Genomic DNA, 18339 nt, shown 5'->3' with positions numbered 1-18339 from the left:
AGACTGTGGGTTGTTTGCTGTTTTGATTTATTTTAATTTTGAGTAATTTTTGTTATTTGCAGAGCAATTACTTTTAAGGGCAGAAAAGAATGTACTCACAAAATCTTAACTCGGGAATGTAGGCACATGTTGATTTAATTAATTATATATAATCTTAACATATCACAACAACAATAATTCCAAAGAGAGCAATGAAATAATAGAATATCTGTGACTTCTGTTTCTATTTAACCTCCTATTTTACAAACTCAGTTCAAAAGAGTGTCTATGGAAAGTAAAAATGATGCAATGCCTCACAATGTTACTTACTACAGATTTAAAAAAATGTATAATAAAGCATGCTTTAACATTATTTGAACCCCAATTTTGATAAGGAAAACATGAACATGATTTTTAAATCCATGTTTAATTTTATTCAGAGATAGTATAAAAAATGTTCTTAAATGCCTTCAAAAATCATTTAATTTTATTATAATTGGGTACAAAGAACAAATATGGTTGTTTGACATTTGCAGAATTCATGTGTTTTAGCAATTGTTTAAAATTCTAAGATCAAATCACTGAGAATTTCTTGGTGTTTCTAACTAAAGAAAAATAATGACTTAAGAATTCTAACTTGTTTTACATTTGTTTCTTAAGTATTTTAATTTAAGTAATAGATAACTCACCTATGCCCATCAAATCTTGATTATGATTTTCTGGTGTTAAAATTCCATTAAATCATCAACAAGTTATAATTTTAGAATTTATAGATTGCCTCAAACTTGCCGAGATTATAAGAGAAAAACACCTATTTCTATTTCTTTTCTAGAAATGAAAAAATTTCTTCTATATGCAAGACGTTCTGAAATCAGAGGAGTGGATATTGATAATCCATATTTTAACTTTATCACGGCCTTTACAGTCCCTGATATTGATGATGTCACTGTGATAGACTTTGATGCATCTGAAGAACGTTTATACTGGACAGATATTAAAACACAAACCATTAAACGGGCTTTTATTAATGGAACTGGATTGGAAACTGTTATTTCAAGAGGTAAGAGTTTTGCACATTACGACTTAAAAAAAATGTCATTCAATTTATAAAAATCACAAGTCTCTTTTGTATCTTTTCTTATTATTCAATTCTATGTTGTTAATTGAAAGTTGGAATTGATTATTCAGAGATTTAATAATATGCTATGTCTTTAAAATTGTAGAATGCTATAATTATGTTGCACATGATAGTCTGATAACTAGAAATTTAGTTTCAAAAGAAGAAAAAATTCAAAAGGGATCTCCTTGAAATTTATGGATTTCTAAACAAACATATTTGAAGACTCCTTTTTGCTGATGGGGAGATAGTAATTTGTATACGGAATATATAGGATATTGGGAAGGACTGATTTCCCTCTCTGACTCAAGCTTATTATCGACTTCCTTTTGCATAAATTTCTACAGAACTAGACTACACAAATATGACAGGGAACTTATTTCTGTCCACCTTCTGACCTGGCAGGTTAAATCATAGGTTATTGGTAAATGTTGTTAAATTAACCATTAAAAAAAAAGTAACTTTCCCCAAAGTAGAAAATATAGGTGAAGTGAAGTTAGACATACATGCAAATGCAGTGGTTGAACTCTAAATATTTAGCATTAAATTCTCCTCGTCTTTGTTTGAATCTTGGTGTATTGTGATTTCTGGATCAGTTATTGTTGTTGTTATTGTTATTGTCGTTATTATTAGTAGCTTAGTGTATCTTCATTCTCTTTTCCATGACTGCAAAACCAAACAAGACAGTTTCTGTTCAATTTCATGCTCCAAAAGCATGAGAGAGTGATTTGGAAGAGGATAGAAGAATGAGTGATCAGTAATCCATATAGATATATCAAACTCTCATACTAAAAATTTAAAATCAGACCTTACATGAGGAATGATCAGTATCTTAATGAAAGCAATAAGAAGTGCAGGTTTTAAATTCACAGATTTTCAACAGTTTCCACATATCAAACTTACAGAGCTGGCTTGAGTATCACTAGTAGATCCGAGGTTATTTGACCACTAAAGTGCTCTTTTATTTATGCTAGCTCTTTACTCATCTAAGTTTAGTACTAGTAAAGCAACTTGAGCTAGTTGGGTATAAGCTTGTTCAAGTATTTATTTCAAACTTGCCATAAGAGAAGAACCTTTATAAAAAGGCTAATGCAAAGATTTTTTTTTTCTTTATACAGGATTTTTTTACAGAGGGGAGGGAAAAATGGTTGGATAATCATTGTTAGACTAGGTAATGGTCATTAAACACCTTGAAAGATCAGTTAAAGGACATTAGGTCCCTTCTAAGACTGACAGTCAGGTGATCTTCTCATAAGAAATTTATCAAAGTCTAACAGAAAATTGTTTGAGCACTTTATCATGAATGTAAAATCCTAACCAAAAGACTTTGTGAATTGTATGAAGAGATGTTATACCTCAGAAAAATGTGAGGACAACTTTCTGTCTATAAATATAGATTGGTAGCTAGTAGTTATTTGATGAATTTGTCATTGAGAAAATCACAGACTTATTTTCATTTAGCGGACTCTATTTATAATTATTCCAAAAATTGAGCAATGGTATTTTCTAACTAACAATTAATACATATATTCATTAGGATCAATAATCATTAATTCAATCATTTTGACAAATATTGGAATATTTTATATATGATAAGAAATTGAAGGAGAATCAGTATTGGCTGAATAGTATGAAACACAGACAAAAGGGACACACTATACAAACTGATGGAACTAAAGAAATAAATAGAAACTGAATCTAGACTTTATAAGTTGTTGATTTTTATATTAGTACTGAAAATAATGAGAACCAAGGAAGTGTTTCAAGGAGGGAGCAGTTATATGGTTAGGTTTGCCTTTGGAAAATATTGGTTTTAGCTTTTAGGTTTAGTAGAGAATTGAAGAGGTCTGAGATGAGGGGTAGGTGAGCCAGGGACTCTGGGAGGCTAGGTTGTTGGCTGGTATAGCGGTTTTAGTAAGATGTGATAAAAACCTGGACTAGAAAGGAAACAATAGAGATAGAGAAATGAGGGAGAATTATAGAAATATAAGAGTGAAAATATAAAGGAACTTAATTAATTGGATATGAAGGTTGAGGAATAAGCATTTTTGAAGATAAGTCCTTCATTTCTGGTTACCGTACAAGTTGAATGATGTTGCATTTTCCTTTCTTCCAGGGTGAAAACTTGTTAAGGACTGATTTATCTTTCCATTAATAGAAAGCTTGAGATGAACTTTTGACAGTTCATCTTGTGAGCTCATCAAAGTATTTCAAATCCTGCCAGTAATTGTACTTTACTTTATCCTTTCATCTTTTGGATTCCCTGAGAATGTCTGTCTGACCTTCTCTTATTTCTTATATGCTGGCCTCTGTATCTTCTCACTTCGCTGTCCTTCCTCTACTGGACTTTTTCTTGAGATATTCTTTCTTTCCTTATCTTCCTTAGCCTAAGTCTAATGTGAAACCTGCTTCAAAAATCAGGCTCTACATTTGTCCATTGCCCCAAGCAGACCATTTTCTGCAAAAACACTGAGCCTTCATGAAGGGGTCTAGAAATAGTTTTCTTGCCTTGCCATTCTCCATATGCTAAAATACTAAGCTGTTCTTAATTTATGTACTACCTACATGAGCTATTTGTTACAGTTACTTGTACAAAGCACACTTCATTGTAAGCATAAATACTAACACATGACTATAGATGCATTCTTTGTATACAATAACAAATATTTATTATCATATGTATATTTGCCTCTTTCACACACAAAAAAAAGTAATTGTATTCTAAGAAAAAGTACTATAACAATTCATAACAGATGTTCTTGCTAGTGGTCTGCAGCCTGACTCTCTGGTGGTGATTAATACTTATCCTTGAGTCACTGCTTGGTCCAGATATTTTTTAATTATTGATGCTTTCAGGTTTATTTTTCTGATGTGATGAATAATACTAGCTGTCATTAATGTGGCAAGCACCATAATCTCATGTAATCTTTATAAACCTATTATTAAGAAATACTTTCATTCTGCAGATGAGAAAGCTTAAGCTTGTGAAAGTTAAAACTCTGTCTCAGAAACAAAGTGAGGAAACATTCACTGTGGGGACACATTCACACTCTGGACTGTATGTTTAGAGCTCCTGTCATCCTCATTACTCTACAATGAAAGAATTTGGGACTTCATACCCAGTGGTTTGGTGTTGTCCTTTTATGCTCAGTTGCCTCTCCTGAGTACTTGTTTATATATTGCCCACCATTATACCTTACTAGATGAGGATTGTCCTCCTCAAACTCTAAATTAACATAGCAAGAAATTAACTTGCAATTAACATCATAAGAAAAAAAGAAGACATTACTAGACCTTAAAGTTCCTTATATAACTGGGAGTTGCACAGTTGAGTTTTCACATTTGTATCTATTCTTCTTTTATCTATCATTTATTCCCCATGCAGTGCTTTGAAGTTAATGTTACTTTCTGTTTTTAAAAATGAGGAGGCATTTAATTCAGGTTTCCCATGCTAGGAAATAGCAGAGCTTTGTTACATCCAAGTTTGAATTGACTCTAAAGCTAATGCTGTTTTTCCCCCTGAGCGTCCCTTTCTTTTACAAATAAGGAACTTTGGCAAGTAGAGAGCAGAAACTTTATTATAACCACATGGTTTGTACAAAATTTATTTCCAATGTTCACTTAATATACACTCAGCATACTCCGCTGATTTCACCTAGTAGCACCTGGGTGAAGTATAAGGGTTATTCCACCCCTCTGCCAATAGTTTGACTGGTTATTCAGATATATAAGAAAAAGCTTTTAGAGATATGTTGGCAGCTTTATGAGGTTCCAAGGCTACTATCAATACAAATTCACTTACTGGAAAAAATTCCTGATGTATCTGATTATTCTAGGGCAAAGTGAATTGTTCACCTCTGGAAAATTAAGGACTCAATGTTGGGCAAGTACCATTGATTGAACAAAGTATTTTTTCTAGAGTCATCTACCATCTGAAAGAACTAGACTATTAAGCTGAGTTAAGCAGATGCTAAAATGAACAAAAGGAAGATTAATACAAATTAGAAGTTATCTGTTTATAAAGAACACTCATTTATATGGTAGGGAATTATCATATAATCATATGCTTTTTTAACTACAAAAATATAAACCTCTTTAAATGCAGACCTTTTGATCGCATTGCCACTATATAAAATTTAATTCTCAATGGTACTTTGAATCTAATTGGACCTATTTCAAAGTAGATTTCCATTATTATTTGAAATTGTTGTCCACTTCTGCCAATAATTATTTTGTCAGTGAGTATTAAGATTTATTCATTCCCTCTATTTTGCAAGACACCATATTTAATTGTACCCAGTAATAAAAATGCTTAAGGGGAAAAAAAAAACTATTGTGAAAATTGGTCCAGACAGAATGAAGGAAATGAAAACAGGTCAGTAATAACAGTGAGATCTAGATTTTGGAACCAGGCCTTGAATTCAAGTAGAAAGTTTGGATAGGGAACATCTGTTGTTTTGCCTATTTCTGAATAGGATTTTCAATTTTCATTTTCACCCAGGAAACCTTTCAGTGGAAGAATGTCTACATCTGTGATTTAAAAAAAGAGAAAAGAAAAGAAAAAAGAAAGAAAGAAAGAAAGAAAGGCAAAACCACACCTATAAAGGCCGTTTCATTGAGAACTATGTATCGATAGCAATGAGTGCTAAATGAGCCATACTTCCTATGTTTATTATTTATCTTTTAGTTAGAAGGATAGAATGTATTTTATTTTTTCCCCATAGGGAAATTCTAAATGTGGATTCTATATGTGAAACATTAGGTGGGTGGGGAGATGGCTGTATTTAGCTAAGACAGTCTATAACCTCAGGCAGCTTCATATCTGGTAAAAGAATGAGATACAAACCTTCAAGAAGAATAAATTATAAGGTTAATGTGACAGCAGAGCACAAAGGGTTTTACATCAGGAAGAGGAGCTTTTTTTTGTATTTTTGTATTTTTTTTCTCCTAAAGCCATTGGGTAACCATTAAAGACTTTTAGAGCTGGTTATAAGTGATTCAAACTCTTTTGAAGATAAATTAGGTGGAAATCTGAAAGAGTGAAAAGAAATTATAGATAAGGATACAGCTAGAAGGTTAAGAAATGTTCTAAATCTAGAGCAAAAATTAGGCTAGAACAATGAGAGAAATAAGAAAGTGACAGACATCAAGGGTATGGTAGAAAAAAAAAACAAAACAAAACTGATGGCTGGGAGAGAGGTGAAGTTAACCAGATCATTGGGAAGATGCTGGAGACATTGATCCAGATGAAAATAAAATAGACAACCTTACTTTGGACATTTTCCCAAATCAGCAGTGAATTGTTCCTGTAAAATATCAATAGTTACGGGTTTAGGAGATTAAGAGATATGATTAGCGAAAAAGTTGCAATTCTGCTTCATATTCTCTAGGAAAAAAACAACATAAGTTTGGGATACATATATATGTGTTAAAACTGACAAAACCAAGACAATAATAAACACTAAATTGTTCAGAGTTGAAGCATAAAATTAGTGAGGGTATATAGAGAAGGCTTCTAATGTATTTGTAATATACTATTTCTTAGGCTGGATTGTGTTTATGGATGTTTTGTTAATTTGTATACCATGTGTTATATATAGTAATATGTGTGTGTGTATGTATACAGTTTTTCATAGTTGCAATAAATGGAATATTTAATATTTACAAAGTTCCCTTGAAAAAGCTTTGCAAAAATGTTACCAATTTGTTTTTTTTTTTACTTTGCCCCTAAAAACAGATACATAATTGCCCAGAAACCCACTTCAAATGAGTTTTGATCAGATATAGACATTTCTGCCCTCAGAAAATTGTGGCAGGTGGGATCCCTTCCTTCTTTGAAGGCATATCCAATTTTGGGCAAAAGCCTTTATGCCCACCTCCAGGATGCTGGTATCAGCAGATCCACTGCATAGGGGGAAAAAGAAAGAAAGAAAGAAATTTCAGAAACAGAGAATTGACAACCATTGTGTGTGTGTGTGTGTGTGTGTGTGTGTTTTCCATTTAGTTTTATTTTCATGTCAACCAATTTATGTGCTTACCCCATTCCTCTTTCATCTAAGGCCTTTCTACTGTGATCATTTTTCTTCTCTCTGACTTATGCCTTTTAATGTTCCTTTAGTTTAGTGATAATCTGTTAGTGATAATCTGATATGTTGTCTGAAAATATATTTATTTAGCTTTTGTTTTTGATAGTTTTTTCTAATCATGGTAAAATACACATAAAATTTATCATCTTCACCCTTTTTAAGTGTACAATGCAGTAGTTTTAAGTACATTCACACTGTGAACCAATCTCCAGAACTCTTCATCCTGTAACTGAAACTTTATAGCCATTGAACAACAATTACCAACTCCTGGTAATTCTACTTCCCAAGTGTCCACCATTCTACTTCCTTTGTCTATGAATTTAAGTACTCTAGGTGCCTCTTATAAGTGTAATCACAGAGTATTTGTCTATTTGTGAAGGGCTTATTTGACACAGCATGATGTCTTCAAGGTTCATCCATATTGTAGCAAGTGTCAGAATTTATATATATATATATATAATTTCTCCACATCCTTGTCAACACTTGGGTTTTGTTGTTATGGTAGTGGTGGTTGTTATTGTTGTTTTTACAGTAGCCATCCTAATGGGTATGATGTGGTCTCTAACTGTGATTTTGATTTGTGTTTCCCCTATGATCAGTGATGTTGAACACCCTTTCATGTTCTTGTTGGCCGTTTCTGTACCTGCTTTGGAGAAATGTCTATTCCATCCCTTTGCCTGTTTTTAAGGAAAAATATTTTTGCTGTTGTTGAGATATAGATATAAAGGTAATTTTGTTGAGTACAAATTTTAAGTTGAGTTATTTTCTCTCAACCCTTTGCAGATATTAATCTACCATCTTTTACATTCTTTATAGCTATTAAGAATCTCTGTGTTTATCTAACTAGATGCTTTTAACATTCTTTCTTTGTCTTCATGACAACGTTTTTATTTAGCCACCAAGAGTCTGTTGTGCCTCCTATGGGATCATGTCTTGCATCAGCCAAGGGAGGAGAAAACCTTCAAATATTATCTCTCACCATTTTCTCTAACCTAGTGTATTTCCTCCTTTGGAAACTTTGACTGGATTTGCTAGACTACTCATTCTCCGACTCATTTAATCTTTTTGCTTCTCTGTGTTGGCCCTGGCTAACTCCTACAATTTGTCTTGTAGTTTACTGGCTGAATTGTGTCTAAGCTGCTGGTTAATCCATTTAATACATTGTTTCTTTTTTAATATTGTTTAAAAAATATTTACAAGTGATTTTTGGTTCTCATTTATGTCTTCCAAGAGTATTTTTTTTAAATAAATTATTGGCAGGGCACCTGGGTGGCTCAGTTGGTTGGGCACCTGGCTCTTGATTTCTGCTCGGGTCATGATCTTATGGGTATGGGATCAAGCCCTTTATCAGGCTCTGCACTCGGTAGGGAGTCTGCTTGAGATTCTCTCTCTCCCTCTACCCCTCCTGCACCCACATTCTCTCTCTCTAAAATAAATAATCTTTAAAAATAAATAAATAAATTATTGGCTTTGCTTATTATTTCAAAGCATATGCTTTCCTTTAAAATATTCCACTCACTTTTCTTTATCTTGCACAATAATTTAAAAACATGTAGGCTTTGGAGGCTTAAATCTGTTGTTGATTTTTCTCTTAACTCTTGCTCTCATGTTTCATTTATTTTTGTGTTTTATTTTTTTGTTCTGATCTACTATGAGAATGAACATAATCTAGGGAAATTGTGAGGGCCTGGGTTGAAGAATTTTTTTTCTTCCATAGAGGATTTGAATTTGCTTCTGCTAGAGGGAAAAGGAGTCACTGTAAACTGGAAATCACTTGAATTTCATTATCCCCTACCCAACCAGTGGATATCCCATTTATAAACTAGTGATCTCTTGCTCCAGTATAGACCTATGCTTAAAGTTTTTGTTTGTTTGTGTTTGGTTTGGGCTTGGTTTGGTTTTGTTGTGTTTTGTTTTCTGTACCAGAGAAAGAACAGAGAAAATAAGTTTTGTTTTTATTTTTAAATTATTCTCCTTTTTAAGCAGGCAAGGAGAATTTTTTTTTTTCCCCATTCACCTATCAGTGATGATGTATACCCTTCTAATACACCTGGTATTATTCTTGTTTAGCTCTCCTAGTATTTGTGCATTTAAAGACCAAACCCACTTGCACTAACAACTAATATTCCATATATCTCTAGATTATCACTTGATTTGATTTCTCAGGTTTTTGTCCCTATGGCTGCACAAGACTCTGTATTCTCATTTGCCTTCCTTTATGGTTTTAGCTAACAAACAAGTCTATCTTAGCATGTAGAGAGTTTCCTGTCTTGTGATCTTGATAAATCATTTAAAAGTTATAATTTATCATTTTTCAGAAAATATTATTGCAATGAAGGGCTTTTCAAAATATCTAATCTGTTTTAGCTCAAGAGGTAAGGGTCCCTCAATATAGAAAATTGAACCCTTTGAGAAATTTGCTCAGAAGTCTTTGACTTCCTTGAAAACAGGGGTTGAGTTAGAATTTATGATTTCAATGTTTTTATCAAGGAAAGAAAAATTTCACTGAACATATGGCAGTTGTTTTTTTTTTTTAAGATTTTATTTATTTATTTGAGAGAGAGAATGAGATAGAGAGAGCATGAGAGGGGGGAGGGTCAGAGGGAGAAGCAGACTCCCTGCTGAGCAGGGAGCCTGATGCGGGACTTGATCCCGGGACTCCAGGATCATGACCTGAGCTGAAGGCAGTCGCTTAACCAACTGAGCCACCCAGGCGCCCCCCTATGGCAGTTTTTTATCCCTCCCCACCCTTATGGTGAATTTACCAGGTGAGTCTAAAAAAAAAAAAAAAAAAACGAAGTAGGTATTAAGAATGGTCAAAAAAGACAAAAGTTTTATTTTAGACTTAAAGTTGATAATTAAAAAATCTAATCTAGTGGGTAGAAAAAAGGTAAGGATAAGAGCATGAGAATTAATATTGGGTGAGTATGTATTTAGATATGTATTTACTCTTGAGAATGAACTTGAGGATCTTATCTGATAACTCTAACTCAGCTCAGATAGCCTTAAAATTATAGATTGTGCATGTCATGAATTTTTTCATCAATTCATTAAAAATATTTATGTTGAAAGCAGTGTTGTATACATTTGGGAAGGGAGGTATAAAGATATATTAGCAAGGAGCCTACCCTCAAGAAGTATATGTGAGAGTAGTAATATGTCAGCAAATAACTATCATGTTAAGTACAAAGGAACTGACCAGATACAGTCCTATTAGAGACAAACTTTCTGGCTGGAATATATAAGAGAATTGATTAGGTTTTTGTTGTTTGAAGGGTGATGTTGCCAATCAGCTTGCTTATTTTTGTGTGAGATTCAGGTAAGTGGAAATGTGATAAGGTTTGGAGGTACACGTAATTCCCTATAGGTTAGAAAGGTCAGGACAAGTCTGGAGATCTGAAAACATTAATCAGTATGACTGAAGTGTGAGGTAACTGGTTAAAAATAGTGAGAAATAAAGTTGGAAAGGTAGTTATATTCAGATTATATAGAAAGCCAGGCTAAGGAATTTAGACATCACTTTCTGAGTGCTTGGAAGCTATTAAATATCTTTGGGACAAACAAAGGTCATGATGCAGAGCTCTCTAGTCAGAAAAATAAGCTGGCAGCAACTAAATCATTTGGTTGGATGAGGAAAAAGACTGGATGCTATTGCAGTGTTAAAGACAGAAATAGATTGGAAAGAGCATGAACCATAGAATTGACAAGGACTAAATAGGTATTAATAGCTTACATTTGGCTATGCTTCCCAATTTAGGAGTGCAATGTATTCTCTAGACCATGTGATTAGGAGTCAATCAGAAATAAATAAAAGGATTTTGAGCAGCAGAAACAGCCAAAAACAAAAACCAAAACCTTTGGATAACATGTATTTTCGAGGAAATAAAAGCACACTGTGTTATTTTTGCCAATACCAAGCAATCCAGGGTAAAAATGCAGAAAGCGTTAAGTCCTTGGATTGGCAAAATACCCCTCAACCCTGCATTAAAGTGCTTAAATACACATCATCTAATGTAATATTCACAGCAATCCTATGTATTATCTGTAATTAGCCTCATTTTCCTGATAAGAATAGAGGCTGAAATTTAAGTGACTTGATTAAAGACAAAAAATAGGCACCCAACCTAGACCATGAAGCCAGAACTTCTCATTATAAATGCAAGACTGTCTCGAAGCAACCCAATTATGTCCAGAGGGTAAAGGAACAGAAGGAGTAAATATCGTGGGTGAGGCAAATAAATAAATCTCAGACATGGCAGGTTTAGCTTTACAGAGGTGTTGTATTACTTTTTCTCAAGAAAAGGGATCTGGATGAGGATAACTGAAAATAAAAAGAAATTTTGAGTATTGGGTTGAGAAATAGAGTTCACATTTAAGATTCACCAACTTACCAGTAAATTAATGATGAAAGGTAAATTGCAGAGGAGAAGATGTTGTTAGGAAGAGAATAGAAACATGGAGAATATCTCCTAAGAGTGCTGTGACTAAAAGTTACTTAGAAATAATAAGAGGATTTTTGAGCAGAAAGTAGGCTGTGTCAAGATTGGAGGACAGAAACGTGTGGTAGATCCCACCATGCCAACATTACTGTTACAAGCGACCCAGAACTGCCAGGTCTCTTTGTCTTATTCTGGTCTTTTAAATTTTGAAATAATTAGCAATTTTTACACATCTGGTATTTTCACTTTCACATGAAAATCTAGCTTTGTGGCATCTTTTAAAAATGATAAAAATGGAAGACATAGCCATTTGAAGAGCTAAGCAACAGCTGCTCTGTGATTCTGGACGCATGTCGGTTGGAACCACTGCTTTGGAGCAGGGCCTCGGAGCTAGTTAGAACTTGCAGAATGTCAGGCCCCTCCTCAGAATGACTGAATCAGAGTCTTCCTTTTTTACAATCTCCAGAGGTCTTGGAAGTTTGAGTAACACCGGTCTAAAGAGCTCTAGAGATTCAGTATGCTTGCAAGTAACAAAATTTTGTAAAATAAAGACAAAACCAAATTAGATTATTCAAGTGCCATGGATTGGGGACCACACTGGCCTACTTTATAGGTTAGTATCTTAAAAAGATTTTCCAGTAAATATGCTAAAAAGATTTTATAGGATCCATCATTTTAAATACTTGATTTTAATTTGTTTCTTTAATTAAAACGTACAATTGCATTTAAGCCTAAATTCTATCGTTTTTTTTTAAAGATACCTAATTAAATAATCAAGGAATAACAACCCAAATATTCATATTGGCTGTAATGAATCGAAACTTAATTAGATTTCAGTAATTTCTGTAGAATCCACGTTGGAGGAATATTAAAAGGATTTTGTTTCTTTGCTCATATCTCCGTCAATTTCTGTTAATTATCTATTTTGAAAGATGTTCAACTCTGGTGATTTTTTTAGGAAAGTTTAATCATTTTATTTAATTTCAGGAACAAATTGGCACTTTAAAACACAAAATAGCCCATTTGTTGACGGCCCACAAGTACTTTTTCCTAACTAGAAAGATGTGCTACCAACTGGAGAAGCTTTTACTCTAATTTGAATTTTGGTCACCTTGGCCCATAAGACTGCTGCCTGTGTCTGCTGCTAAGTGTTTACTAGTGAATCATTGAGTGTTAGTGTAATTTCAATGCTAATTGTTGCTTCAGTTTTTCAAATGGCTCAGCAGTAAGACATTAATGATTATTCATGCCTTAAGAAGGGCTGATAAGGGAATGAGATTACAATCTTGTACAATTTTAGCTAACAAATTGAAGGGTAAATTAAATTTTCCCTGAGACAGAAAATAACTTACTTGGAAAGTCAAAAAGAATGAGAAATTTCATTCACTTTTAATTGTCTTTTTCCTTTTTTACAGATATTCAGAGTATCAGAGGGCTAGCGGTGGATTGGGTCTCACGTAATTTATATTGGGTTAGCTCCGAATTTGATGAAACACAAATTAATGTGGCACGACTAGATGGCTCTTTGAAAACCTCAATTATCCACGGAATCGATAAGCCACAGTGTCTTGCAGCTCACCCAGTCAGGGGGTAAAGTATGATTATTTTTTGTAAAGTTTTTCAAAAATCTCACACATTTTTGCCCTGATTTTATATAAAAACTTTAATTCAGAGGAATTAACATATCAGCTATACCAGTCAAAAAAAGTGAATATGGAAATTGTGAAAGAGATCCCTGGTTAGAGATTTCTGTTATCTGCATAAAACCAGATTTTTATACATTATTGCGAGAGTTTATTAATTTGTTTCTAAGGAGTAGCAGTTCAGAATAAAAAAGAAGAAAAAAAGTAGATGCAGGGAAAAGTGACTGATTTTATTTCAAACACCAGTTGTTAATAACATATTTACTGTGTGCTGATGTTATTGTCACTGCTTAGTAGATCAGATTTCTCCCACCTTCTGACTAATCATCATGTACCATGTAGAGAGCTTGTGTAGGGTTAAAATACTTTCTCCCCAGTGCTTTCAATGGGAATGGCTGAAATGACTTTGTTTTCTTCTTTGGTATCTGGTTTCTCTAAACCGAGAGGATTCAATCTGGATGAATTACTTTAAATGGAAATAATTTACTATAGTCATAGGTAAATATTTCAGTTGTGAATGTAGGAGGAAAAAGGAAGTGAGATGATTGTCCTTCAATGACAGGAAAAAGCAAGAGTGGTGCTTTCTTCTCAGGCAAACATGTACATTACCGTCAGCAAGTGTCTCAACAATTCGGGCTCTTCTTAAAAAGAATTAATCTTAAACCAAGAATTTACTTTGACATTAACTTTATTCCTCAGTGTATGTTTCTAGTTAACAAGTAGGTCTATCTCTAATATTTTTAATCCATATCTCTTAAATTAAGGAAACTCTACTGGACAGATGGAAACACAATTAACATGGCAAACATGGATGGCAGTAACAGCAAGATTCTCTTTCAGAATCAAAAGGAGCCAGTTGGTAAGTTTTTTTTTTCTTTTTTAATAATCACTGCAGTTTTTAATATGACAAACCTATACAATGTATCTTTGATTTAGAACCTAAAAGAAAGTATTACAGATTAGCAATATAAATTCAATCAGGAATTCCTCAATTTCATTGAATCCATTGGGTCTATGTTGTTAAGTAAGGAGGAAACTTTGTGGACAAGAAGATAAATTCTTTTGATATGAGAACTTTTATAAGTATTTTTAGTACTGAAGTCACTTAAAACTTGATGTAATTAATAAATCTCTTACTTTAAGTGGTGAATACCTGATACATTGTTACAGTGACAATATAATGTACTAAGACTTCCCCTGATCATTGTTGTGTTATTATTAATAGTTATAATGATTTAAGCATTTAGTATTTAGTTTTCAGCAGTTTTTATTCACTATGCAGTAGGTTTATTTGGTTTGTTATTCTACCCTTGGTAACCATTATAAATCATTAGCTAAAACTCCATCGTGCTAAAAGAAAGCTCTGATGTATATACATAAAACATTTTTTAAAATTTTAACTACAAAAATTCTTTTAGAAGTTAATATGTTATATATGTTGGCACAGATATCTTTACATTATTATATTACCTATATATATTTCTTCAAATTCTAATCACTCTTCCCTATTTTCTTATATTTCTTTAAGAGGCAGGAATAATCACACTGCCTTTTTGTCATCTCATGTATCTTTAAAAAAAAAATCCAATAACGAACCTAGATTTTGATAAATATTAAATGCAAATGATGGGATATACAAAAGAAAATCATAATTTTGCTTTGAATTGAACACAATATATTTTTAAGTCTGGGGGTAAAATCAATTCACCATGAAGCTTTTCAGCAATTATTTTCAGATGTGGTAGTATCCTTATTTGAAGTAGCTCATTTTTACTAGTGATGATTTAGTAAAGGTGTACTATCACCAAGATTTACAATAAATAATTCTTTTCATGTAGTCTATAGAATAAACCTCTGATAGAAAATGATAATATTAACAACCTTTTCTTTGGACTGGCTGTTCTAAGATCTGATACACAATTGGAATTCAAGGTAGTGTTAGAAATTAAAGGCAAATTGAAATGCTAATAATTCTGTGTGGAAAATGATAGGACAAAAGAAACAAGGGCCTTAACAAGATTAGGACCCATACAAAAGACTCAATTTGGACTCAAGCAATTCAGTGTGTGCTTATCTAGAATTGTTCAGAGTATTTAATATGGAAAAGTGAATATGATGAAAATAGTATAAGCAAATAAAGTCCTTATACTGTAATGTGAGAGCCACAGGTTACACCAAAATGTTAATTTATATGCTTGTTTCTATAATGGGAAAACCTTATCTCTGTTAATACTAAATATCCATTCCCCTACTCAAAATAAATTTAAAAGAATCTAACAGCTTATATAAAGAACATTTATAAGAAAAACAGTGTTAATGTTTACACTTTGTAGTTGGGCCCTCAAGGTGATGTGCACCAAGTGATATTTTTAACTGTATATGGATGAGGATTCAATATTCAATAACGAATAGTAGATGTCTATATAATGTCAGTTGTTGTTATATTTGGAAATCACTTTAAAATCAATTCAAAATGATACTTTTTAATTTTAATTTGTGCAAGATATACCATTTTAACCAAAATAACCCAGAACCTCATTGAAAACTATGCCTTAAATCGGCATTAATGAATATGGCTTACAAGTCATTCATTCATTCAATAAACAGATTTTTAATGAGTATCACATTTTGTACTAGGCCTAGGCCTATTGATAAAAATTTGACACTGCCCTTAAGGGACACAAGAACCTAAATCATTTTAGATTCCATTAAGTAAATTTAACTCAGTGACCTTCAGCAATTTAGTGTTATCTTGGTAGTACTTGCTTTCCTCATCTGTAAAATCAAGACAAAATGTCTATTTTATAAAGTTCCCATGAGGATTGAATGAGAAAGATTTATTAAAGGAACATCTGGCCTCTAATAATGGAAACTGTCAGGAGTAATAATACAAGGTATATTGGGTCTAATAGACTGGAATTTGAATGATTTGATTGTCTGCAGTAGGGAGTATAAATGAGTTCAGTGAAGAATAAACATACAATAGAATCCTTAGAAATCTTGCAGAGGACTATATGTACCAAGTGAGCCTCTGAGATGAACAAATTTTTATGCAAATGTGAGGATTTAACTTTACACTGTTTTGCTGCTAATGCTAAGAGGTAAACAAGTTTGAAGTAGCTAGATTCTACTCTCAGATCTTCCCAAAATAGGCCCTGTGTTACTTACAAGTTCCTTCTGTAACTTTCTACTATTTAGCTAACTAGTCATGTTAACCAGGTGCTAAAATTGATGGTCTCTGCAATGCTGAATAGGAGACTGTGTTGTCCATATATAAATGTAACAAATCATTTTCCCTTTTTATTTTTCTGGATATCCTGATGTTCTGTGGCAAATCCTCACCCCAGTGTATTCTACCACACTTCTGCCCACAGATATCTTTATTTTTGATGTACAGAGGAAGCAAGTGAGCAGGTGAAGTTATCTCCTGCCTCTCTCCTCCTTCACTTCCCTACAATAAGCAATATTTCTATTTTGGTAGGTCATTAACATATATGTTAACATTTGCCAACTGTAACTGCCCACTCCAAATTAAGTGAATTAAATTGTTCAAGGTGTAAGTTTCAAGAGGAAGAATGAACTTCAGGAACCTAGAACTAAGGACAACTTAGTAATTTTAACATTCACACAAAACATTCCTTTTCTGTGTTTGAGGGACAATATGGTTGGGGAAAAAGTTGTTTTAGGAACCAAACAAACAGGGATTTGAATCTCTGCTTTGATACTTATATTAATTCTGTGACTTTAAACATTCTTCTTTCCTTTTCAAAGGCTCAGTTTTATTATCTATAAGATAGAGATAATAATGTCTACCTTTTGGAGCTACTTTTAGAATTAAAGACACATATGCAATGTCTTATGTCCCAGCAACTCCATACTTATATACTCTGAAGAATATATATTCTAATATATATATATTAGAGTATATATACTCTTAGATATATATATTAGAGTATATATATATATATATATATATATATATACTCTAAAGAATATATACACTCTCAAGAATATAGCCTTGACACAAGTACAAGGATATTCAATGTATCACTGTTTATAATAATAAAAAATTTAGAAAGAACCTAAATCTTCATCAAAAGAGGAATGAGTAAATAAATGCAGCATGTTTATGTGCTGAAATACAAGTATGTTTATGTATCTATGTATACAAAAAGACATAAATAGATCTCAGAAGCATTGAGTGAGAAAAGTCATTAGCAGAGTGGTATTATGATAGGCTACCACTTATGTAAGTTCAAAATGAAACATACAACATTAATATGTATTGCTCCTGGATGAATATATTTATAAAATAAATGGAAAAAGGTAAACTGGAAATATGCATACCAATTTTATAATAGCAGTTCTCTTTGGGAAGGAACAATAATGACATTCACAAGAAAATTTCATCTTTACCAAAAGGGACATTACTGTATTAGTAAAATTTATTTCATATTTCATAAAAAGACTCAAATTAGATATAGTAAAATATTAATATTGTTCAGTTCTGGGTAGTGAATATATGAGTGTTTATTAATTTCTTCTCTTCTCTATGTTAAATACTGGGTTTTCAAAATATCCCTAAAACAACCTGCTGTTTAGACAAAGCTGAGTTTTTTACTTCCCACACTGAGAAAGAACTTTAAGTCATCAATGTTTTCGCAGTGTCTCAGAGAAGAAAAAGCAAGACTGAAATAGGAATTGAGATTTGGGAATCTGGTGTAGGGTAGGTGTTTCAATTGGAGGTGTGGTTAGGATCATTATATAATTCTGGATTAGTAGATACAGATAGATTTTGAGGGAACATGGGTCAAAGAGTCCTGATGTATAAAGTGTCATTTGTTTCTTTTTTGCTGAAGAGTTGATGGGCTATCCAGGAAGTTTCTGAAATTTGCAATAATATTATCTTCAACCCAACTTACTAGACAGAAGTTTCTTAGAATAGCAAGTTATGACATTAGAGACAGTGGATAGTAAAGCCACATTAATGTAGACAATCAGGTGTGTTTTGGGTTTTCTCATCTATAAAATTAAGCCTTTGTTTCATAGATTCTTTTTGGCTTTTCTTTTTACTC

General features: G+C 32.7%; 1 protein-coding gene across 1 annotated transcript in view; it reads left to right on the top strand.

Moving 5' to 3' along the window:
* Window positions 1–18339, top strand: part of LRP1B (LDL receptor related protein 1B) — a 1499204-nt gene that overhangs the window by 910034 nt on the left and 570831 nt on the right. The window contains exons 29-31 of the mRNA XM_044913608.1: window positions 812–1039; window positions 13037–13211; window positions 14029–14123. Coding sequence (XP_044769543.1) covers window positions 812–1039; window positions 13037–13211; window positions 14029–14123 — 498 coding nt within the window. The remainder of the gene's footprint in view (window positions 1–811; window positions 1040–13036; window positions 13212–14028; window positions 14124–18339) is intronic.

Source organism: Neomonachus schauinslandi, chromosome 3, assembly GCF_002201575.2.
Source record: "Neomonachus schauinslandi chromosome 3, ASM220157v2, whole genome shotgun sequence".
Taxonomy (NCBI): domain Eukaryota; kingdom Metazoa; phylum Chordata; class Mammalia; order Carnivora; family Phocidae; genus Neomonachus; species Neomonachus schauinslandi.
This window is presented reverse-complemented; position numbering and strand designations above follow the sequence as displayed.